Source organism: Hyperoodon ampullatus (assembly GCF_949752795.1).
Source record: "Hyperoodon ampullatus genome assembly, chromosome: 2".
In the NCBI taxonomy this organism is placed as follows: Eukaryota; Metazoa; Chordata; class Mammalia; order Artiodactyla; family Ziphiidae; genus Hyperoodon; species Hyperoodon ampullatus.
Window position 1 is genome coordinate 162508389 of NC_136915.1, and position 25314 is coordinate 162533702.

The following is a 25314-nucleotide window of genomic DNA, read 5'->3' on the forward strand; positions in this document are numbered from 1 at the left end:
CAGTCAGCCAGTTCCGTGTCCCCCGCCACCTGGGCTCTGCTGGAGTGGCTGTGCTGAGCTTTCAGCTGCCATCTCGCTCTGCCTACAGTAACGGTGTTTGGGGTTCTTCTTCTCCCGGTCCCTGAAGTTAGGGTTCCTGGCCTGTCAAAGCCTTGCTATGTGATTCCTGCCAGATCCCCACCCGTGTCCCTGAACGCCCGTGCCTCACAGGAGAAGGGCTTCTCTCCCAGCGAAGCCTCTGCAGGCGAGAGCCCCTATGTAGGTAGCAGCCAGCCCCCATCATACCGCTGTCATGTCCCAGGGACAATCCTTTGACATTCCTGGCTCTAAATGAGTCATCAGACCTCCCAGTCTCATGTCCCTGATATTTTTTTCTGACTTCACAAGACCAACTGAGGCTGGAGTCCTCCTTCCAAGGAAGGCTATAAGCCTCCAAGTCGGAGACTATGCTGGGAGGCTCCCAGCTTCTCCTGGGTGGGGCCTGGGCTATGGCTGGTGATGGCTGGATCAGGATAGAGATGTCACAGCTTTTCCAAAGGCAGCAGATGACTGCAGGGTCCTCGGCACTATGCTGGAACATACCATCCTTTTTGAGAACAAAGGAAACCCAGCAGCTCCTGACTCACGACTGTGTCCTCCTGCAGACAGCATGCAGCTGAGGCGTCCAGTCGTAGTGTCTGTATGCTGGGCTCACATCTTGTGGCCACTGCCCCACCCACGGGCTGGACAGAGCTTCCTTGGTACATGCTACTCACAGCCCCAAGGATTGTTGAAACCCCGAAACACTTCCATCCTGGGAGGTAAACAGCTGCTCCTCTGAGCCCACCCCCCAACCCAACTGTGAACTGTCCATCATTACCCTGGTCCTCCCCCAAGACCCCGCAGACCTCACCATAACCCAGCAACTGGAGGGTCACAGCTGGCACAGATGCAGGGTCGGGCTGGTGGTTAAATATTTTGGGTATCACCCCCACCCTCAGGGGTTCTCAGAGCCCATTTTCTCCTGATGTGTCTCCAGTCACCACCCATACGACTGCGCAGTCCCACTACTTCTCACCCCCAAACTAATGGCCAGCCTGTCTTCCTTACCTGCTTCAAGTCCTTCCTCCTCCAGGGAACTGTCCTGATCCCATAGGCCACAGATCTTGCCCTCATACCCACATCACACTGCCTTCCTCCAGGCTCATATGGACCCAAGGACGTCTCGCTTGAAGATCCTTGAGAGGCTTTTTTTTTTTTTTTTTTTTTTTGCGGTACGTGGGCCTCTCACTGTTGTGGCCTCTCCCGTTGCGGAGCACAGGCTCCAGACGCGCAGGCTCAGCGGCCATGGCTCACGGGCCCAGCCGCTCCGCGGCATGTGGGATCTTCCCGGACCGGGGCACGAACCCGTGTCCCCTGCATCGGCAGGCGGACTCTCAACCACTGCGCCACCAGGGAAGCCCCCTTGAGAGTCTTAAACTTATCCTTGCCCAGTTGCTGGGATATAGATTCCTGTCTTATTGTTACCTGGTGGCAGGTAAGTGATGCCAGGACCTCTCGGGCCAGGGCCAAAGAGGGGAAGGTCCCAGGAAGGCCAGGACATAGCGAGTAGGACTGGCCTGAGAAGGGAAGCTCTTGAGAGAGGCCAAGCCGGAAGAACTCCAGGGCTAGGAGCCGTGAGCAAGGCTGAGCCGGCCAGTGGTCAGAGCAGGTACACATGGGTGGGGCTGAGGCAAGGGGAAGGTCACACCCAGAGTGGAATGAGGCAGAGCAGAAGGAGGTGTGGTAGGTGATCAGCTGAGTCTCAACCCCTGCATGGGGGTGGGCCTTGCCTCTGGGCCAAGGTGGGCCTGCGAGTGATGGACCGGAGCGAGGCCATGCAGCACCCACACAGGCCGAGGACATGTCCAGCCACCTTGCCGGCGAGGAGGCTGCAGTGAGGGCCCTTGCTCTGCACCACGGTGGATACCTGGGAATGGAAGTTTGGAAACTCGAATCACATTTTCCCATAATGTGCCACGATTGCTTAGAAACTGCCTTCCTCAGCTGCCAGGGATCAGTGGCTCCTGACACATTGACTTCATTTTTTCGTTCCATATTTTTTTTATTGGCGTATAATTGCTCTACAATGTTGTGTTAGTTTCTGCTGTACAACAAAGTGAATCAGCTGTATGTATACATATATCCCCTCCCTCATGGGCCTCCCTCCCACGTTGACTTTAAATCTCTCTGTTCCCTGTCAGTTAGCTAGTTGAACTTTCTACGGTGGCACCGATGAAGGTCACCATTCAGCACCAGACCCAGATCCCGAGGGAGGAATTTTGTTGCCGTGGAGATGGAATCTGGGCTTGGCGCTGCTGGCTTGGCCGCTGGGTGTTCCTGGGGTTGACTCACAGCCCAGCACAGAGCAGGAGGACATCCCTGTGGACCCCAAAACTTTCCTTCCTCAACTGATCCAGACCATGACTTCTGCTGGCCAGCTCTTTACCCTTGGTACTTGCTACGTGCCACCAAAACCTGGAGCCCCGGGAGCCCACAGCCAAGCCCACAGGAGCCAACCTTTGACCTCCTTGGATCTCAGCCACACCCCAAAGACCCAGAGAAAAGTGACTCAGGTTGGACACAGTGGCTCCAAATGACCTCAAGTGACTCAAAGAAAACAGAATGAGGTTGACACCCGGTGTTTCACTTACCAACTCGTTTTGTCATTTATCCGGCAGTGACTGCCATCATTTCCCAGCAGGTTTATCCAGCTATTTAAATGTGGGCAGGCTGGCTAAAAGCCTCTCACTCTGGCTGCGTGTCAGGATCAGTCACCTGGGGGAGCTTTGGCAATCACTGAAGCCTTGGGCCTCCTGCAGAGATTTAATGGGGCCAGGGCAGAATCCTGTGCATCTGTGTGTTTCCAGAGCTTTCCAGGTGATTCGAATGTGCAGCCAGGTTTGAAACCCATGACTCTAACATTTGATTCTGTTGGGGAGAAGGGTGCTAAACTGACATACTATTTCCACCCCCCGTACGGCCGTGAGCACATCTGCAGCCTGGCTCATGCCCTTGGCTGGTGGGCCTCTGGTGTGAACTGAGCTATGCTCATTTCTGACCCATAATTCTTTTTTTTCTTTTTTGGCTGCACAGCACGGCATGTGGGATCCTAGTTCCCCAACCAGGGATCAAACCCGTGCCCCCTGCAGTGGAAGCTTGGAGTCTTAACCACTGGACCATCAGGGAAGTCCCCCATAATTGTCTCTGTATCCAATTCTTTCTCCTTCAGTTTTCAAAACGTTTACGTTTCTGCTGCATTCTCTGGACTGTGAGTTGAGAGTCTCATTCTATAGAACACTTCTGAAGGCAAATTATTACGTTACAAAAAATCTAGTTATGGGAAAGTAGGTTGAGAAGGAAACAAGAAACGTCATCTTATTGTTCTTAGACAGTTATGGATCCTTTACCTACACTCTGTTTTGTTTTGCTTATATGTTTTTCTTACATCAACACTTTGTTATAAATCTTTTGTTTGTCTGTCTTAGCTTTTTAATTTTCGAGACTTTTGAACATACACCAAGTAGACAGAATGCTATGATGAGCTATCACACACCCGTCAAACCCCAGCAACGTCCAAACTGGCCCCATCCCCCACTCTCAACAATTTAGCCCATCTTCTATTATTCTGAAGCAAATCCCAGATACCATACTACTTCATCTGTAAAAGTCTTAGTAAATCACTCAGAAAGAACTCTTTGTATCGTAACCAGTAATTCCTGGTGTTCGAATTCCCCAATTGTCTCAAAATTATCATAAATGCATTTTTAGAAAAACAGTTTGAATCAGGGTTTAAATAAGGTTCACCTGTTGAAATTGGCTGCTATAACTTTTGTTTTAATCTATAGGTTACTCCTGTTTTTTCTTTTGTTTTTTTCTCTCTCAATTTGTTTGTTGAAGACACTGGGTTGTTTATTCTGTAGATTTGTCCACAATCTAGATTTTGCTGATAACCTTCCTATAGTGTAATTTTACAGGATCTCTGTCCCTATTTTTCCTGTAAATTGGTACTTGGATCTAGAGCTTAATCATATTCAGGTTTGGTTTCAGTGGTGGGATATTCTTCCAACAGGAGGCACATGATGTCTGTTTGTCTCTTTCCGTGATATTAGATGCTGCAGGTGGTCAATGCCTGAATCTTTTGAAATATCACTCTTTCAAAATAGTCATATCTGATTCTATCATTTTCTCCTTCATAGAAGTATTCCTACTTATAAATAAAGGAGGAATAATAGAATCAGATATTACTGTTTATCTACTGTTTGACACCCAGGATAATTGCTTGATTTCCTCCCTTTATTTACCATTTTCAAAACAATGAATTGCTTTCTTACCATCCTCCAACAGTGAGCAATCAGAGTTTAGTTTAGTTTTTAGTATTACTATGAATTCATGGATTTTTAACACATTTGATGTGTTTCAATTCGTTGCAGATAATATTCTTACTGATGCTCAAGTGGCCCCATTTTGATCAGCGGGAGTCTCTTCCAGTTGGTTCCTGAATCTTTTAAACATGACTTGAGAAGACTTGTACATTTTCTGCTTAGACCTAGAATCAGCCATTTCTCCCAAAGCTCTGATGCCTTTCGGTGGGAAATGGTATTTGGAGACCTCACTTTGGACGTGCAAAGTTGACATATTCTTTTATCTGACCAAAGTGTCCCCAGATTTCAGTTTCTCTATCCTGGTCTTAGAGTTAGAGTAGGTATTGGCTTTAGTTCTGAGGCCACTAGCACTGAATCCACAAATGCTGATGAGCACTAGGTGGGGAGAGACAAAGACAGTTGTAAGGTGTAGGCAGCAGGTAGAGGGGGAGGGAGGTGGGGGAAGCCTTCTAGATCAGCGGTCCCCAACATTTTTGGCACCAGGGACCAGTCTCATGAAGACAATTTTTCCACGGCCAGGGCGGGGTGTTGGGGACCCCTGTTCTAGAGCAGTGTTTCTCAAACCTTAATGTGCGTGCGAATTACCTGGCGATCTTGTTGAAAGGCAGAGTCTGATTTAGCAGGCCCGCGGGACATGAAATGTCTCACATCTAAAAAGCCTCCGAGGGATACAGGGATGCTTGTCCACGGCTGCACTCTGAGTGGCCAGGCTCTACAAGCAATAAGCAGTAAGCGGGGTATCAGCACTAAATGCTAAAGGAGCTCAGAGAAGGGGTGAGGGAGCCATCATAGAGGAGGTGGCATTTTTGTTGTGACTTTTTTTTAAAATCAGGAGCCACAGCAACAGAGAAGTGGCATCCTCACTTTTAAATTAAAAAAAACTATTATTAAGGTGTACATTCATAGATCAAAGGGAACAAATTGTAAGTGTACCACTTGATCCAGTTTTTGAGATAAAATTCACACACCATAAAATTCACCCCTTTAAAGTACACACTTCAGGCATCTTTCATACAGTCACAGAGTTGTATAACCATTGCCACTAACTAATTCCAGAACATTCCCATCATACCCCAAAATAAATCCCATATCCATTAGCACTCATTCTCTACTTCCCCCTCCCCCAGACCCCAGCAATCACTAATCTACAATATTTTCTATCTCGGTGGATTTGCCTGTTCTGGACTTTTCACATTAATAAAATCATACTATTATATATATAGTCTTTTGTGACTGGCTTCTTTCACTAAGCATAATGTTTTCAAGGACCATTCATGCTGTAGCATGTATCAGTACATCATTCCTTTTTATGGTTGAGTAATATACCATGGTATGGATGGGTCACATTTTGTTTGTCATTCATCACCAGCTGATAGACATTTGGGTTATTTCTCCCTTTTAGCTGTTATGAATAATGCTGCTATAAACACTCACGCACACGTTTTCTGTGTGGCATATATTTTCGATTCTTTGGGGTGTATACCTAGGAGTGGAACTGCTGGGTCATAATGGTAACTCCTTTAAATTTTTGAGGAACTGCCAAACTGTCTTCCAAAGCAGCTGCACCATCTAACATCTGCAGCTTGATGAATAAATTTTTATACATAGCACACACCCATATTGCCACCACCCAGATTAAGAAATAAGATGTTATCAGCACTCTAGAACCCTCCCCTGAACCTCTAGTTTGACCTCTGTCACCATTGATGGCTGGGACTTTGAAAGGTAGAACTGGGGGAACATTGCCACAATGAACCAGGCAGGGCTTTAAATCCAGCTTTAAATCCTTCCATGTGGACAGGTACGCAGCTTTTCCTGCTGTACCAAGGCCTGGTGAGCAAAGAGGTTTCCTCCCTCCTCACCTCACTCCCTGCACAGCCAGGGGACCCTTTCAGAGGAATAACAGGTGGCAGGTTTGGGATCCTCTGGGAGCCTTGGGAGCAGCTGAAATGAGGAAGCAATGTGCCTGATGCCCAAGATTCATCCTGAAGGAAAACTTCAGCCCGAAACACCCTGGTTAAGCCTGCTGTGTGGCCCACGGCTGCGATGGAGGAGTCTGCCTTTGCAATGGTCCTGTCACCATCCTCCCTGCCTCTTTAGTGTCCCCTTACCTCCCACCAGCAGGCCCTTTAGGAAAGACCAGCCCTTCAGACCCCAGCCCATCCATAGCCGCCGAGGCAGGACTTTCTGAGCAGGTCTCTGGCCATCAGGGAACCGTGCAGGGCAGTGGGCAGCACAGCCTTCTGTTCTGCGGCCAGAATCTGCAGAGTGTGCTCGGCCAAGCGATGCTCCCGGGAGGTGGCCCTTGCAGAGGCAGGCCTGGTGCTGCCACAGTGAGGCCCCGGCCCCGGGAGGCCCTTTTTCCTACCTCAGTGGTTCTCCTGAGTCCAGCCCTGCAATCCATCCTTTTCCCCTGAACTGACCTTCTCCTTCTGGCCTTATCCCAGCACACACAGGGAATCACACACACACGCACACACGCACACACACACACTCAAAACTGCTTAGAGAGATTAATCTCTGACCTGCAAATCTTTTATTGTCAATGATCTTTCCATACTAGGACCCACCCCCGCCCTGGAAGTCACTCCTGCCGGCTCCTCTAAGAGACTGTGTGAGACACCCCTTGGCAGGTGCTCTGGCCTTTCTCTCAAAATACCACCCCCGACACAAACAGCCTGAAATTGTCACATCCCTCCAGCCCACTGTCTAGGAATCTACCACTCAGAGGTGAATTTGGGTAATCTTGAAAAGATACACGTCCCTGGGAGGATCAATATGCCATATATCAGGGTGCGTTAGCTTAATGGATTACTCAGCTGCCAACACGGAGCTGAGAAGGGTAGCTGCAGGCCTGGGGGTGTGGACGGGGAGTGGAGGGGTAGAAAACTCTGGAGCACGGCCTCCACGACGGGCAGCATGGGCTGGGGCATGCTGCAGGAGCTCTGGGAGTGCCCCATGCAGTCCGAGGCTCTGGAGAGGTTAAGTCCCAAGTCAGGGTCTAGAAAGGGAAATGAGAGGAAGCCAAAACAAACTTTTTAAGGTTCTATATTTTATATGCACCAGGCAGGGATTGGAAGCCAAACTGCCTTCCTCTTCCCCAGGGTCCCCTTGCTCTTCCTCGTCTCTCCTCTTTCTTCTCTCCCCACACTTTCTTTCCTCTCCTCCACACTGCCCTTCCCCGATTTCTTTCCTCTGACCCTAGAACAGAAAAGAATCTCATTAGTTCTATCTTCTCTATATTAAAGATTTGAAAGTCTTTAGGGGGCTAGCCTTAGAATCTAACTATTGTTATGGCACCACTTTCTGGGAAAATTGCATGGTCTAGCCCTGTGCCTGGCTCAGCAGGTGCTCGACCAATGCTGGTTAAGTAAATAAGGGAGTAAAGGAAAGTCACTTCATTGTGAATCCCAAATGCCAGACTGGGCGGTGGCCTTTTGGAACCGATCTCTATGTGGGTGACCACTGGCTTGCTGGTGGGCACAGATCAGAGGTGTCCGGTGTCCTGGGCTCCCACAAGATTCCAAAGATGAAGCCAGGGTGGGACCCAGGACCCAGACCCCTAATCTTGTGTGATTTCCTTCCTTGTGTCTTTGCAGCTTTTCCTTCTGGAGAGGTCACTGGGGCAGGGACTGATGGGGTCACAGTGCCCTCTGCTGGTCCGTTTTCATAGTCGGTTTTTACATACTTGGGTTTACATTTATGTTTACTCTTGTTTTGAATGGGCTTTCAAGAGGCTGGAAGGGTGGGTTTCTGGTTTTATTCCAGGCCCACTCTTCATGAATGTCAAGACTGAAGGTGGCGCTCAGTGATAAAAATAGATGTCAGGGTGGGCTCCCAGACATTAATAATTTAATTGACAGTAGCTTGTTTTATTTATTTATTTTTTTGCGGTACGCAGGCCTCTCACTGCTGTGGCCTCTCCCGTTGAGGAGCACAGGCTCCGGATGTGCAGGCTCAGCGGCCATGGCTCATGGGCCCAGCCGCTCTGCCACACGCGGGATCTTCCCAGACCGGGGCACGAACCCGTGTTCCCTGCATCGGCAAGCGGACTCTTAACCACTGCGCCACCAGGGAAGCCCTGACAGTAGGTTTTTTTCTGTTTTAACAACCTCCCTGGCCCGAGTGCCTAAGTGTCAGGTGGAACTAGCTTCTGCTCCAGTCTCAGTGCTGCATCTCTGATGCCAATGGGCTCTCTCACATGCTTTTAAGAGGCACAGGTCTGGTTTTCCCTGAGTGAGCTGAGAGACCTTCCTCCAAGAAAGAGAAGCAACAGTGCCCACAGCAGGACTGGCTCCTGGACAGAGGTTGGCATTGAGTTTTCCCTCCTCATCACAAACCTTGGTTCCCCCCAAAGCCCGGCAGATACTAAAGAGCTCCTGGGTCGAGGGGTAGCGGGCAGGAGAACCATCCACAGGGGTAAAGAACCCAAGGCCACTAACCCAAACTGCGGCAGCCCCTTGCTCAGTGAAGCCCCCTATTTTCCATACACCTGCTGGCCCAGCATAGAGCACTGCTTCTCAGACTACAATGGACACTGGAGTCACCTGAGAAGTCTTGTTATAATGCAGGTCCTGATTCAGTAGGCCTGGCATATAGCCTGAGACTCTGCATTTCTAACAGGCTCCCAGGTAATGCCAATGCTGCTGGCCCAGGGACACACGGGGAGATTCTGACATCAGAATGCTCGGGTTCAAACTCCAGCTCTGCCACTTATTCTGTGACCTCAGACAGATTACTTTCATTACCCTCTCTCTCTGAGCCTGTTTTATCCTATATAAAATGGGGAGGATGACCACTTAAATGACTTCATAGAAAGACAGAAAGAATGATTTCATGGGGTTATTGTAAGAATAAAATGAAACAATGCAGGTGAAGATCTTAGTGCAGAGCCTGCAGTGCTCAGTACATGGCAAATATCTTTATACTCATGTGTCCGTTCAGCAAGCCCCTGTCAACTCCCTGCTGTGCACTTGGCACTGCCCTGGGCCCTGCCGTAGAGCAGTGACAGAAACACAATCTCTGCTCTCAAGGAACTCACATTCGAGCAGAAGAAGACAGACCACAACAAGTGAAATGGATAGTACGTAAGTCGGTGCTAAGTGAGTTGGAGAGGAAAATAAAGCAGAGTAAAGAGGATAAGGAACGCTGGAGGTGGGGATATTGTTGTTTGTACAGATGGGGAAAGTGCCACTGAGAAGGTAACTTTGAGGTGACGGCCACACAGATAGCTGAGGAAATGGGCAGGAATGTCTGTGAGTGCAAAGGCCCTGAGGCAAGAGTGTACACGGTATGTGTGAAGAAGAACAAAGAAGCCAGTGTGGCTAGAGCCCAGAAAGTAAGGGGGAGAATAGTATGTGAGTGTGAAGGTAGCAGGGTTGATGCCACAGGGCATTGCAAGCATCAACTTTGGATTTTGCTCTGAGAGAAATGAGCGAACACTGGAAGTTCTGAGCATAAGAGCAACGAGATCTAAGTGACATTCTAAAAGGACAAGTTTGGCTTGTTGGGGATAGACTGCAGGGGCTCCTTCTCTACTCCAGACCACTGTAATTCCTCAGAGGAGAGAGGAGTGTGCAGGGACCCCTGGTAGCAGTGGTGGGAGAATATGTATCGAATAAGTGTCACTCATAGGTAAAAACATAAAGCCATTTTCATTTTGTTTTCTATTGTCCTTTTAAATTGTCCTTTTAGTGGTGTTAATTCGCCCCCTTCCTCTGGATGAACACATAGATGGCATGACTTCACTGGCCACTCCCAGGAAAGAGAAAGGTCCAAGGTGCTTCCCATCAGAAAGGATGTGGGGAGATCTCACCTGACTTTGTCTCTGTTCTTAAGGGTCCTTCCTGGGCCACCTTTCTCTTCCTTAAAAAAAGAAACATGTTATTAGTTTTATTATACAAACAATGCATGTTCCTTGTAGAAACTTCAGAGATTACAGATAGGCACAAAGTATGACATAACTTGTCATAATCCTACTACTCAGAGAAAACCACTGCTGTTATTCTATTCTTGTATATATCCTTCTAAGTCTTTTCAGTTCATGCAGGCCTCCCTATGTGCACACACACACACACCCCAAATTTTTACCAAAAATGGGATTATACTTTATTTCATAACGTGCTTTCTTTTCATTTAACATTATATCATTAATGTCTCTTGATGGCATTAAATATATTTCAACAACATATTATTCTTAATATCAGTGGAGCATTCCATTTTATGGATGTGCCACAATTAATTTAACCAACTGGTGTCCACTTATGTTTTTTCTGATTTTTAAATATATATATCATAAATGACTCCATGATAAGTATCCTTATAACTAAATCCTAGTGGCCACCTGTAATTTTTTCCTATCTTTTAAAGCATCTGATATGTATCACTTAATTGCCCTCAGAAATATTGTATGGATTAGACTCATATTGGAGTTGCTCATCTCCCCACAAACTCATGACCCATAAAAAAACCTTCTTGGTCACATTTAAAGGCTGATATTGATAAAAAAATGTCAGGTGGGCAGAACCTTGCACCATTCTGCTCCATCACCTGCTGAAGGCATATTCTGCACCTTCTGAGTTCTCTAGAGTTGGAATTGGGGTTGGGCTTTCAGACTCACTGTTCATTCTCCAGAAGTGAGATTTTTTTTTTTTTCCCCTGGTACACTGTTGTGGCCTCTCCCGTTGCAGAGCACAGGCTCCGGATGCACAGGCTCAGCAGCCATGGCTCATGGGCCCAGCCACTTTGCGGCATGTGGGATCTTCCCGGACCGGGGCACGAACCCGTGTCCCCTGCATCGGCAGGCGGACTCTCAACCACTGCGCCACCAGGGAAGCCCCAGAAGTGAGATTTGATTTCTGTTTGGTTGTGTTTTGATCTAATATAGAGGGAAGTACCAAAAAGTCACATTGATCACCCGTATAGGAGGGTAAATGACCTTTCAAATACTGAAGGGGTTCAGGGAGGCTCTAGGGGTCCCTGGAGCCAGTCAGGGCAACTCCCCTCAGGAAGATGGGTGGGTAACCCATTGTCATGGAAATGGATATACTCAGACCTGTTGCATCTGAGAGAGATGGGGCCCCCGTCTGTGGTGGTGGACACCTGAGCCCATCCTCACCCACCTTTTGGGGCTGGCTGCAGCCTGTGACCAAGAGAAAGGAAGCTGTGAGTGGGGGTCATGCCAGGGCCCAGGGCAGTGATGGGAATGGATGACACAGCCTGGCCTCCTCCTGGGCCCAGCCCTGTCTGCCTAATGGCTGCCAAATGACGCACCCTCCTGTTTCTCTGGTGACTGCTTGAGTCAGGGCCTGGGGTTGCAGCACCTGTTACCTGTGCGTGAGCTAGAGTGAGCCACTTACCCCTCACTCTGTTGGAATCAGACACCGAGGTTACAGGATGGGATGCTGTGTTACAAGGGACTGTGGAAAACAGTATGGAGGTTCCTTTAAAAACTAAAAATAGGGCTTCCCTGGTGGTGCAGTGGTTGAGAGCCCGCCTGCCGATGCAGGGGACATGGGTTCATGCCCTGGTCCGGGAGGATACCACATGCTGCGGAGAGGCTGGGCCCGTGAGCCATGGCTGCTGAGCCTGCACATCCAGAGCCTGTGCTCCGCAACGGGAGAGGTCACAACAGCGAGAGGCCCGCGTACCACAAAAAAAAAAAAAAAAAAAAAAAGCTGGTGTGAAATAAAATATGGAATCCCATTAATTCGTCGTTCATTGAACTGAAGCCAAAGAATCGCACCCATGGCAAGATAGTTTGTTAAAATACTGTTTTCTCTGTATCTTTCTTTGCTCTGGTTTCAAGCCAGCAGCCAGGCTTCACCTTCCCTCGGTGGAGGGATTTGCGGCAGGACACAGCGTGGAGAAGTGGGAGGTCAGTGGCTTGTCCCCACCTTTAAAGGCCTCTGAAAGGCTAGGTCTCCTTTGGGTGGGGGGTGAGGAAACTTTCCAGAGGATAAGGAGGGTGGATCCTTAGAGCCCAAGAAGGGGACCAAGTTCCTATAAGCAGTGGAGCCTCAAGTCCTGCTTAGTGACGAGACCTCAGAGGGAAGCAGTGCAGGCTAGACCCTCTCTTTTGACCTGGGACATTTTCAGAACCAGGTGAAGAGGAGGGAAGCAGGGATGAGGGGGGAAGGATCAATGACCTTAAGAATTTTCCACTAAACCATCAGGAAGCAAGAAGGGAGGTTGGAGTCTGAAATACACTGGTTTCAATCCAAAAAAGTGACACTCCTTGCACACTCAAGTTTGAGGCTGATATTCAACGCTTGGACTCCCGCTTTGGCCTTAAATGAAGATTTTACTCTCCGGGTAGAGGGAGACAGGGGCAGGGTGGTATGCAAGAGGGCAGCAAGCATTTGCTGTGCAGCTCAAGGAGAGGGGAGAGGCTGAACCAGAGCTGCTGACAGGTCCTGCGTTGACACTAAGTTGGAACTACGTCCTCAGTCACACAGGAGTTGAAGCACAGATAAATCAGAAAGCAGGTCCAGATGCCAAGGGTGAAAAGGATGCCCAGGCCTGGTATGGAAGTTGCCTGTTATATGGGGAGAAAGTCAGGAACCTGAGGCAAGGTCAGCTCAACAGCTGGCAAGGCACCCTCCACTCCATGGGGGCCTCTAGGCAGCAGCCTCCAGGCTGGGCTAAGCAAGTCCTCCTTCCTGTGCCATGTCCTCTAAGACTGAGTGGATGTGATGTGGGGCAGAGCCTGCATAACCATAACCACGGGTGAGATTTGATGGGAATGCACCCCTGAGCACACTGCCTTTGGGAGGACGGGGCACCGGATTGAGATAAGGGGCTTCCATGGATCTACTTACCGCTGATTGTAGTTGTTCTTTGGGGCACACCACAAACACTTCTCCTGTGGAGGACAGAAATGGCACGAGAAAGATAATTTTCCCCTGGTCCCAGATGGCCAGCCTGCTGGGCACCTCATCAGGTCTTGCTATAGGGAAGGACAGAACAATACAGTTGCACTTGGGAACAGGTGCGTCCAGGGTTGAGTCCTACTTGGTCATGGTTTTGGAATCACCCCAGGCCTGTAGGGCAAGACCCCAGAGAGGACTCAAGACTAGGGAGGCATCCTGGGGCCAGGAGAGGAGTGGAACCAGTCCTTTACAGCAAGAGGTAAGGGAGTGAGAGAGCCCAGGGGAGGTTGGGGGGAACAGGAACCCAGGGGTGTATCACCGGGGCAGGGGCAGGGAGGGCTTCATTACACAGCAGGTATCACATTGGATCCTTTTTTGGTTGTTGTAGTGCCATCATCTTTTTATGAAGGGCCAGTGGTGCTCCATCAGCTCCATCCATTTTCTTCAGCTGGATCTGTGGGTCTGTGTCCGTCTTTCCTATCAGCCTGAGTTCTTGCTGCTCCTTTGGTCCTCTCCTGAGAGGACTGGGGAGTCAGGGAGGGGCAGAACTGGGGAGATAATTTTCAACAGGAAAGGAGATAACCGGTAGCATGGTTGGCCATGGAAGGCCTTGACTACAAGCCACTGGGGAAGAGAAACCAAGACAGCTCCTTGAAGGGTCTGGGAGTCCACTGAACCCCGAGGACACTAGGCAAAGCGAAGGGAGGAGATTCTCTAGGGTTGAGGAGAGACGGGTGCAGGTTACACTCACAGCTTGCTGTTCTTCTGTATATTTATTAAAACATCCATCTTCTCATCATATCCTTTTGCATTTCCTTCAAGAGAGAATGCAAAGCTAAAATCATCATCATGAAGGGCTTTTGAAGTCCCTTTTCCTGCCTCACTCTGCAAACCACTCAGAGACCACCGCAGCATCTTACTTCCTCAAGAATCCTCACCAGCTCTGGGTAGGGTGGCTCATCAGGATGTGTCTGACACGTGCTGCCCCTCCCTGTGTCCTCCCCCATTCCATAGTGAAGCTGAAGCACAGGCAGAGTCATTGGGGGCTTGTCCAAAGTCTCCATGTGAGTCAGAGGCCAGGATCTATTTTACCTATCTCACACTTGAATAAAACCCTTATCTGCCTTGGTTCAATGCCTATGCAATCTTCCCCAGTGGCGCAGTGGTTAAGAATCCGCCTGTCAATGCAGGGGACACGGGTTCGAGCCCTGGTCCGGGAAGATTCCACATGTCACAGAGCAACTAAGCCCATGTGCCCACAACTACTGAGCTTGCGAGCCACAGCTACTGAGCTCCGCACGCCTGGAGCCCGTGTTCCGCAACAAGAGAAGCCACCGCAATGAGAAGCCCACGCACCGCAACGAACAGTAGCCCCCACTCGCCGCAACTAGAGAAAGCCCACGTACAGCAGCAAGGACCCAACGCAGCCAAAACTAAATAGATAAAATAAATAAATTTATAAAAAGAAAACAAACCCCGTGACCTCCCCCACTAAAGACGTTTCTGACTCCAGTGTTTTGACCCCTGCCATGTACGTAGATCCTGTGTATCTGTTTGTTCCATCTTTTACCCAACTCCTGGCAGAAATGGTCAACACAAAATAAAGTAGACAGTAGCTCAAATGGCACCTCACATTTATTATTAAGAACTGAAATAATAATAAAATCTTCTTGGCAAATTTTAGATCTATAAAATTTGACCTGGAAAAATTGGATAGAAATAGTGGTCACAAAGAACTTCTAAGATGGTGACAGTATTAGTGACAATATCTGTTAAGGACAAAAACAGGGTTGGATTGAATATCACAAAATATAAATGAAAAATAATTTGCTTCAAGGAAAACCATTTTAATAAAAAATGAAAGATCTGGGGAGAGTTTACTGATCTGGGGTAGAAAATTGATCAAGGAATTACACTGTCAGGATGGAAATGATTTCCAAAAAATATCTTCTTGAAAAGCATTTAAAAATGTTTGTATACATTTTGAATAAGACATTTGTATTTGTAAATAAAGTCAAATATCCTTGAAGTCAATATTCCCCCGGGTCCAAAACATCAGAGTCAAAACCTCCCATATTCTTAAAAGTCTCACCATCACTTCAAACTCATCATGTTCCAAACTGACCTCTTCACTTTCTCTTCTAAATTAGCTGCTTCCCAACTAGCCTGTCACTGTCACCACTTTTTTCTAATCGTCCGGATTAAAACTTTGGTGTTACCATGCACGCTTGCCTCTCCTTCATTCTTTATACTGAATCAATCACCAAGAATGTTATTTTTCCTTCGCTGCATCTTTCAGATTTACCCTTTTCCTTCTGTTTCTACACTTGGTCCAGCTTTCTTCACCTTGAGCGGAGATGCGGCTTCCAGTTTGATATTCTTGCTCCAGACGGCCCCCACCGGTTCCCTCGGCGCCCCCAGGCCACCTTGCAAGCAGCTGCCAGCTCAGCTTTCTGATGTGCTGCTCCTAGCATGTTCTTTGATTAAGAATCTCCAGAGGCCTCTTACTGCTTACACAACCAAGTCCCAACCTGTCTGCCTGTCTTTCAGAAGCCTTCATTATCCACCGCCTTTGTGCCGACTCCATTTTATTTCTCACAGTTTCCCCCAATGATCCCTCTTTTATGACCGATCTCCCCACTGACTGTGAGAAGCTTCGCGTTCATCCTGCTTCCATGCTGTGTGCAAGCTGTTCCCGAGCCCGAAATAGCCTCCTTTGTGTCTTGTGATACCCAGTCCTACCCACTAACAAAACACTTACTGTGTTTGCATTTTGATATAGAAATAAGACATGCCCTTTGCAGAAAATTTGGACAATACAGAGGAATATAAAAGAAAAAATTAATCTTATCACCTTTCAATAACAGCAATTAACCCTTTTGGTATATTTCTTTCCAGTCTTTTTTCTATATATTTACTTACCAATTTCTTTTCACCTGTTGAGATCAGCCTGTATATATTACTTGCATCTTGCTTTTTTACTTCTCATTAAAAGTATTCTTTCTAAATTCTGTCTCCTATAGTGAATTTTCATTATATAGATGTATCGTAGTTCTTCTGGCTATTCCTCTACTTTTGAAAATTGTGGTTGTTTACAATTTTTTGCTATTATAAATAATCCTCTGATGAACTTCTTTTTATATATACCCATGCTGGCATTTCTGATTATTCTCATAGGTTAAATTCTGAGAAGTCAAGGAGTTGATAAGTCATGGAGTTTTGATATTTTTGATACCTATTGTCTAATTCCTTTTTAGTTTTGTACAAACTTGTACTCCAATCAGCAGTACAAGAGCATTCCTATCTTGCTTTACCTAATTGTCATAAATTACAACTTGGCTTATTTGAATGTGGCAATTATCTAAGTATTGTTTTCATTTGCAGTTATTTGATTACTCATGAGGTAAAACTTGTTAATATATTTATTGCTTTTTAGTAATATTCTCCTCTGTGGATTGTTCACATATACCCTTTGCCCATTTTCCTAGTTGGTTCTTATTGATTTGTGTGAGCTTTGTATGTTAAAGATAAAAAGCTTTTTTCTATGTCTATCATATTTGTGGAAAATTATTTCCCCAAAACTATTGCTTACTTTTTCACTCTGTGTATGGTGCTTTTCTGTTATAATTTTAAAAATTTTTGTATTGTTAAACATTAACAATACTTCCTTTGTGATTTCTTCCACTGTAATTATATTTAGACCATCCAGTTAAATACATACTTCTTATTTTTATTTTTAAAATTCACTTTATATACTATTTCAGTTTATAGTGTTAACTGAGTTAAGCTTTCCCCTTATATAGTCAGGCAATATTCTTTTTTTTTAAATTAATCTTTATTGGACTATAATTGATTTAAAATGTTGTGTTAGTTTTTGTTGTACAGCAAAGTGAATCAGTTATACCTATACATATATCCACTCTTTAAAAAATTATTTTCCCATATAGGTCATTACAGAGTATTGAGAAGAGTTCCCTGTGCTATACAGTAGGTCCTTATGAGTTATATACTTTATATATAGTAGTGTATACATGTCAATCCCAGTCTCCCAATTTATCCCTCCCCACTGCACCACTTTCCCCCCTTGGTGTCCATACGTTTTTTCTCTACATCTCTATTTCTGCCCTGTAAACCGGTTCATCTGTAGCATTTTTCTAGGTTTCACAGATATGCATTAATATACGATATTTGTTTTTCTCTTTCTGACTTCACTCTGTATGACAGTCTCTAGATTCATCCACGTCTCTACAAATGACCCAATTTTGCTCCTTTTTATGGCTGAGTAATATTCCACTGTATATATGTACCACATCTTCTTTATCCATTTGTCTGTCAGTGGGCATTTAGGTTGCTTCCATGACCTGGCTATTGTAAATAATGCTGCAATGAACATTGGGTTGCATGTGTCTTTTTTTTTTTTTTTTTTTGCGGCACGCGGACCTCTCACTGTTGTGGCCTCTCCCGTTGCGTAGCACAGGCTCTGGAACGCAGGCCCAGCCGCTCCGCGGCATGTGGGATCTTCCCGGACCGGGACACGAACCCGTGTCCCCTGCATCGGCAGGCGGACTCTCAACCACTGCGCCACCAGGAAAGCCCTGCATGTGCCTTTTTGAATTATGGTTTTCTCTGGGCATATGCCCAGTAGTGGGATTGCTGGGTCATATGGTAATTCTATTTTTAGTTTTTTAAGGAACCTCCATACTGTTCTCCATAGTGGCTGTATCAATTTACATTCCTACCAAAGATGCAAGAAGGTTTCCTTTTCTCCACACCCTCTCCAGCATTTGTTGTTTGTAGATCTTCTGATGATGCCCATTCTAACTGGTGTGAGGTGATGCCTCATTGTAGTTTTGATTTGCATTTCTCTAATAATTAGTGATGTTGAGCAGCTTTTCATGCGTCTTCTTTGGAGAAATGTCTATTTAGGTCTTCTGCCCATTTTTGGATTGCATTGTTTTTTTTTTTAATATTGAGCTGCATGAGCTCTTCATATATTTTGGAGATTCATCCTTTGTCCGTTGATTTGTTTGCAAATATTTTCTCCCATTCTGAGGGTTGTCTTTTCACCTTGTTTGTAGTTTCCTTTGCTTTGTAAAAGCTTTTAAGTTTCATTAGGTCCCATTTGTTTATTTTTGCTTTTATTTCCATTACTCTAGGATGTGAGTCAAAAAAGTTGTTGCTGATATTTATGTCAAAGAGTGTTCTTCCTATGTTTTCCTCTAAGAGTTTTATAGTGTCTGGTCTTACATTTAGGTCTTGAATCCATTTTGAGTTTATTTTTGTGTATGGTGCTAGGGAGTGTTCTAATTTCATTCTTTTACATGTAGCTGTCCAGTTTTCCCAGCACCACTGATTGAAGAGACTGTCTTTGCTCCAGTGTATCTCCTTGCCTCCTTTGTCATAGATTAGTTGACCATAGGTGCGTGGGTTTATCTCTGGGCTTTCTATCCTGTTCCATTGATCTATATTTCTGTTTTTGTGCCAGTACCATATTGTCTTCATTACTGTAGCTTTGTAGTATAGTCTGAAGTCAGGGAGTCTGACTCCTCCAGCTCCGTTTTTTTCCCTCAAGACTGCTTTGGCTATTCGGGGTCTTTTGTGTCTCCATACAAATTTTAAGATTTTTTTATCCTGGTTCTGTAAAAAATGCCATTGGTAATTTGATAGGGATTGCAATGACTCTGTAGATTGCTTTGGGTAGTATAGTCATTTTCAAAATATTGATTCTTCCAACCTAAGAACATGGTATATCTCTCCATCTGTTGGTATCATCTTTAATTACTTTCATCAGTGTCTTATAGTTTTCTGCATACAGGTCTTTTGTCTCCTTAGGTAGGTTTATTCCTAGGTATGTTATTCTTTTTGTTGCAATGGTAAATGGGAATGTTCCCTTAATTTCTTTTAGTTTTATTGATCTTTGCTCTTGTTTTCTTTGTTTCTATTTATTTCTGCTCTGATCTTTATGATTTCTTTCCTTCTGCTAACTTTGGGTTTTGTTTGTTCTTCTTTCTCTAGTACCTTTAGGTGTAAGGTTAGATTGTTTGAGATTTTTCTTGTTTCTTGAGGTAGGCTTGTATTGCTATAAACTTCCCTCTTAGAACTGCTTTTGCTGCATCTCATACGTTTTGGATCGCCGTGTTTTCGTTGTCATTTGTCTAGGTATTTTTTGATTTCCTCTTTCATTTCTTCAGTGACCTCTTGGTTATTTAGTAACGTATTGTTTAGCCTCCATGTGTTTGTGTTTTTTACCTTATTTTTCCCCTGTAATTGATTTCTAATCTCATAGCATTGTGGTCGGAAAAGATGCTTGGTATGATTTCAATTTTCTTAAATTTACTGAGGCTTGATTTGTGACCCAAGATGTGATCTTGGAGAACGTTCCATGCACACTTGAGAAGAAAGTGTAATCTGCTGTTTTTGGATGGAATGTCCTATATATATCAATTAAATCTATCTGTTCTATTGTGTCATTTAAAGCTTCTATTTATTTATTTTCATTTTGGATGATCTGTCCATTGGTGTAAGTGAGGTGTTAAAGTCCCCCACTATTATTGTGTTACTGTCGATTTCCTCCTTTACAGCTGTTAGCAGTTGCCTTATATATTGAGGTGCTCCTATGTTGGGTGCATATATAACTGTTATATCTTCTTGGATTGATCCCTTGATGATTATATAGTTTCCTTCCTTGTCTCTTGTAACATTCTTTATTTTAAACTCTATTTTATCTGATATGAGTATTGCTACTCCAGCTTTCTTTTGATTTCCATTTGCATGGAATATCTTTTTCCATCCCCTCACTTTCAGTCTGTATGTGTCCCTACGTCTGAAGTGGGTCTCTTGTAGACAGCATATATATGGGTCTTGTTTTTGCATCCATTCAGTGAGCCTGTGTCTTTTGGTTGGGGCATTTAATCCATTCACATTTAAGGTAGTTATCGATATGTATGTTCCTATGACCATTTTCTTAATTGTTATGGGTTTGTTTTTGTAGGTCCTTTTCTTCTCTTGTGCTTCCCACTTAGAGAAGTTCCTTTAGCATTTGTTGTAGAGCTGGTTTGGTGGTGCTGAATTCTCTTAGCTTTTGCTTGTCTGTAAAGCTTTTGATTTCTCCATCAAATCTGAATGAGATCCTTACCAGGTAGAGTAATCTTGGTTGTAGGTTCTTCCTTTCCATCACTTTAAATATATCATGCCACTCTCTTCTGGCTTGTAGAGTTTCTGCTGGGAAATCAGCTGTTAACCTTATGGTAGTTTCCTTGTATGTTATTTGTCATTTTTCCCTTGCTGTTTTCAGTAATTTTTCTTTGTCTTTAATTTTTGCCAATTTGATTACTATGTGTCTCAGCGTGTTTCTCCTTGGGTTTATCCTGTATGGGACTGTCTGTGCTTCCTAGACTTGAGTGGCTATTTCCTTTTTCATGTTAGGGAAATTTTCGACTATAACCTCTTCAAATGTTTTCTCGGGTCCTTTCTCTCTCTCTTCTCCTTCTGGGACCCCTATAATGCTAATGCTGTTGCGTTTAATATTGTCTCAGAGGTCTCTTAGGCTGTCTTCATTTCTTTTCATTCTTTTTTCTTTATTCCATTCCGCAGCAGTGAATCCCACCATTCTGTCTTCCAGGTCACTTATCCATTCTTCTGCCTCAGTTATTCTGCTATTGATTCCTTCTAGTGTATTTTTCATTTCAGTTATTGTATTGTTCATCTCTGTTTTTTGTTCTTTAATTCTTCTAGGTCTTTGTTAAACAATTCTTGCATCTTCTTGATCTTTGCCTCCATTCTTTTTTTTTTTAATTTATTTTTGGCTGTGTTGGGTCTTCGTTACTGCGTGTGGGCTTTCTCTAGTGGCGGCAAGTGGGGGCTGCTCTTTGTTGAGTTGCGCGAGCTTCTCCTTGCGGTGGCTTCCTTTGTTGCAAAGCATGGGCTCTAGGCACATGGGCTTTAGTAGCTGCAGTGCGTGGGCTCAGTAGTTGTGGCTCGAGGGCTCTAGAGCTCAGGCTCAGTATTTGTGGCACACGGGCTTAGTTACTCCGCGCCATGTGGGATCATCCCAGACCAGGAATCAAACCCATGTTCCCTGCACTGGCAGGTGGATTCTTAACCACTGTGCCTCCAGGGAAGTCCGCGGACCTCATATTGAGAGGTTCCCATATAATTGCTATGGGGTGCAGCCAGGCGTAAAGAGGAGCTGTTCAAAACCACAGTACAGGTGATTTCAGCACGTAGCCAATGTTAATAACTACTGCTAAAGTGCGAAGGACCTGGTTCTCATCAGGAGCAAGCATCTGAATCACTTAAGAGTTTTGAGCAACTGTGCCCAAACTTGGAGGTTTTTATTCAGTTCATCTTGGCCAGGGCCTGGGTAAATGGACTTTAGAAATCCTCAGAAGTGATTCTCAGTGCATCCCTGGCAGAGAGGCTGTTACATGATTATCTATGTTGGTTTCTTCATTTGTCTGGTTATCCTTGGGCTGTACCACCTTAATTTGATTATTAAGTTGGCTTCATTATGATTTTAATATCTGGTAGAAGTAATGCCCCCTTACAACTCTTGAAAAATTTATAAATAAATGCTTTTGTCTATTTATGCTTCTGCATTTGTTGTTCTCAAACTTCTACCTGGGGAACATGAACAAAACCCCAGGGTGCCAGCCCCATCAACACAGGATCTGAGCTCTGTTTCCTATATTTGTGCTCCTGGTGATTTTGAAACCCACCAAAGTCTGTAAACTGCTATTCTAGAATCTAGATGATCCTTTTAGTAATTATTGAGTTCAAAAATAATCTTACTGGGCTCTTGGTTAGATTCACATTAAACTTCCAATGCTGCCTTAAGACTCACCTTAAGGCTCACTTCCTCTAAAAGGACTTTTCTGGTTACCCCAACCCACATTCATTACTCACTTCTCTAAACCCCTGGTTAGTTGACAACCAGTCATCATTTAGCTTAGTACTTACTTGTTATTTAATTCTTTTTTGCAATAGAGTTTGGGTCTCTTATTAAGCTGTAAGCACTTGCAGGGCAGGCTCTGGTATCTCCTTGCATGATTCCTAGTATGGTACTGGCCCATGGAGGGCACTCAGTAAATGCTTACCTTCGTAATCTCCACAAATTCCTGGAGTTTTTCAAAATCCTTATCTATTACATCTTTTATCTAGTGAGGAAGAAAGGCAAAGAGCACATTATTGAATGTGGAGTTGTCTTTCAGGCATTTTAAGCTAAGGGCTGCAGCTGCTCCCCTGGAATGAGCTGGATAAAGATTAAGGAATTTTCTAATAATGGCCTATTAAAGCCACTTTCTTCCCAAAAGTCTGTGAAGGGACTAGGGTGAGTGTATCATCAAGTCAACACCAGCAGCAGCCTTGGCACAGCTTGGATCTGGTCATTGCAAGGCTGCCATGTGGAGCTCAGGCCACAGCTTCAATTACACGTTCTTGCTTGAGCATTTCCTTTGTTCATAAATATGCTATAGGTAATTCCATCAGAGAAACAAGAAGAGGATTCTTGCTCTGCAGCTTGCTCAGGGGAGGAGTATTAGGATAATGGAATTGGTCCCTGACTGACCCCAAATTCCAGGTCAGCCCCTCTCACTCTGTCACTAAGGTTGTATCTCCCCACCCTTATCAATGAGATATCTTAGAGAGCCCTTATCATTCAAAATTTGGGTTTAAGCATCAAACAAGTAAGAAACAGATAACCTAAGCTGCTGACACTTAAACACTCTAGGGGATTCGGGCTCATTTGGTTTGATTGCTTTTTCCATGCAATTTCTGATTTTCTTTACTATTCAAAGTTAGGCATTGCATTTTCCTTGAAGCTACACTTTTTCTCCGTGAGCTGAAAAGTCTCATCCTGTTACCTGTTTTATCTCCTCCATTTTTTCCTTGAGCTCTTCCCTCACCTCCCTGAGTTCATTCTGAGAAAATAAAATAGAGAAGGAGTAAAGAAATGTCTTGGATGGAAGGGAAACGGTCAGAAGGAGGAAAGGAAAGATCCTGGGGCATTGCCAAAAGAGGAGCAGAGAGATAGATGCCAGCAGGGAGGAAAGGAAGGATGCTATTAAGAAAATAGGATACTGGGACACACAGACATCCTGTACCTCCAGATGTGATGCACTTTGAAAAGGTCATACTTTCACTCTTGTGGTGTGACCACCGAAAAATGCATGGCCTAAGTCTAATGGTGAGGAAGCATCAGACAACCCAGATTCAGGGTCATTCCACAAAATAAATGATTTGTCATAAAAAATGACAGTGTCCCAAAAGACAAGGTCGAAGAACTGTTCCAGACGAAAAAGACTGAAGAGACATGGAAACTAGATGCAAGATATGATTCTGGATTGCATCTCAGACCAAAAAAGTTATCTTCTCTTTTGTTATGAAAGACATTAGTGGGATAACTGGTGAAATTAGAATAAGGGCTGTAGGTGAGAACTGTATCAACATTAATTTCCTGCTTTTGATGTTTGGATAATTGTACTGTGGCTGTGTAAGAGAGTGTTCTTGTTTTGAGGAAATATATACCGAAATTTGAGAGAACCAGTTGCTCGCAGATGGTTCAGGAAATATATATGTTATATATAGGTGTGTGAATATGAAAGAGAGAAAAAAAAACCCAAGATAAAATGCCAACATTTGGGAATCTGGGGGAAGGGTATACTAGAACTCATTGTACCATTTTTTGGAAAATTTTCTGTAAGTCTGAAATTATTTTAAAATAGAGAGAACCAGGGCTTCCCTGGTGGCACAGTGGTTGAGAGTCCACCTGCCGATGCAGGGGACACGGGTTCGTGCCCTGGTCCGGGAAGACCCCACATGCCGCAGAGCGGCTGGGCCCGTGAGCCATGGCTGCTGGGCCTGTGCGTCCGGAGCCTGTGCTCCGCAAGGGGAGAGGCCACAGGAGTGAGAACCCCGCATCCCACAAAAAAAAAAAAAGAAAAAATAGAGAGAACCAGAAGGAATGAAGTCACAGGGTCTGGAGCAGAACTGTAGATGCCGGCAGTTTACCTGCTGCAGAAGTTGTTTTGTTGGCCCCACTTGTTCACTGTGCTGATCCAACTTCCTGTCTCCTGGGTCCACACACCTACCTTTAGCTCCTTTGTCCCTCCTGGTTTGGTAAATGGCCCTTCTTGTTTAGCTCCTTTGTAGTCATATGTCTGTTGGTTGGAAACAGAAACACAGAATATTGGAAACTGCAGGCGTGGGAGGGTGAGGCAGGAGGGACGACCCCGAGTTTCTGCTCCTCCCTTTGGGTCAGTGCAGAGATAACCTGACCTCACCTGTGCAGGAGTTTCCTCCATCCTTCTCCCCTCTCTGAGCTCATCTCATTCCACTCCCTTCCTGACCCACTGGGCCTCAGCTTTCTGTCCCCTCCACAGACATACTCATTCCCACCTCAGGGCCTCTGTGCGCGCTGCTTTTTCTGCCCACAGCACTCGTCCTCAGCCCTCCAGGGGCCGCAGCCTTGTCCTACAGCTCTCAGCTCAGAGGATGGCCTTCCTGATGCCCTCAACCCACAGCAGCCCCCTGGTCACACCTCCCTATTTTAATTCCCTGCATCATAGGTAAAACTACTGAATTTTTCCTTACTTATTTAGGTACCTGCTTTGTTCTGTGAGAGCAGAGAGCTTGTCTCATGTACCTTTAAAATTCACTCTTTTGAGGTGGCCGGTATAGTGAGATTTAGTACATACCCAGGTGGTCCAATCATCACTACTATCTAATTTTAAGACATTTGTATCACCCCCAATAAGAAACTCCTTACCCTTTAGCAGTGACCCCCCCATTTTCTCACACCCTCAGCCCTGGCAACCACTAATCTACTTTCTTTCTCTGTGGATTTGCCTATTCTTGGCTGTTTTCTTTTTGTATTCTGGATTTGATGAGAATCTTGATCCTTATCCGTAAAATAGGAACAATGGTTCCTCCCTTGTTGTGAGGAATAAAGATTGTGAACATACCTGTCCTATGACGGGGGCCCTCCTGAGTCTGGCTCCTGTGACGGGAGGCTGGTCATCAGTGTCTGGTGGGACCTCTCACAG

General features: G+C 45.3%; 1 protein-coding gene across 1 annotated transcript; it reads right to left on the reverse strand.

The window, feature by feature from the left end:
* Positions 1–7470: 7470 nt before the first annotated feature.
* On the reverse strand, positions 7471–25305 carry TEX35 (testis expressed 35; the record flags this gene model as incomplete). Its single annotated transcript, XM_079723729.1, is given in 10 exon segments — positions 7471–7604; positions 10219–10268; positions 13223–13350; positions 13622–13788; positions 14025–14073; positions 14076–14088; positions 22369–22428; positions 23134–23190; positions 24361–24429; positions 25234–25305. Coding segments are annotated over 7 exon segments (477 nt in total), but the record flags the coding sequence as incomplete, so codon positions are not given.
* Positions 25306–25314: the final 9 nt, after the last annotated feature.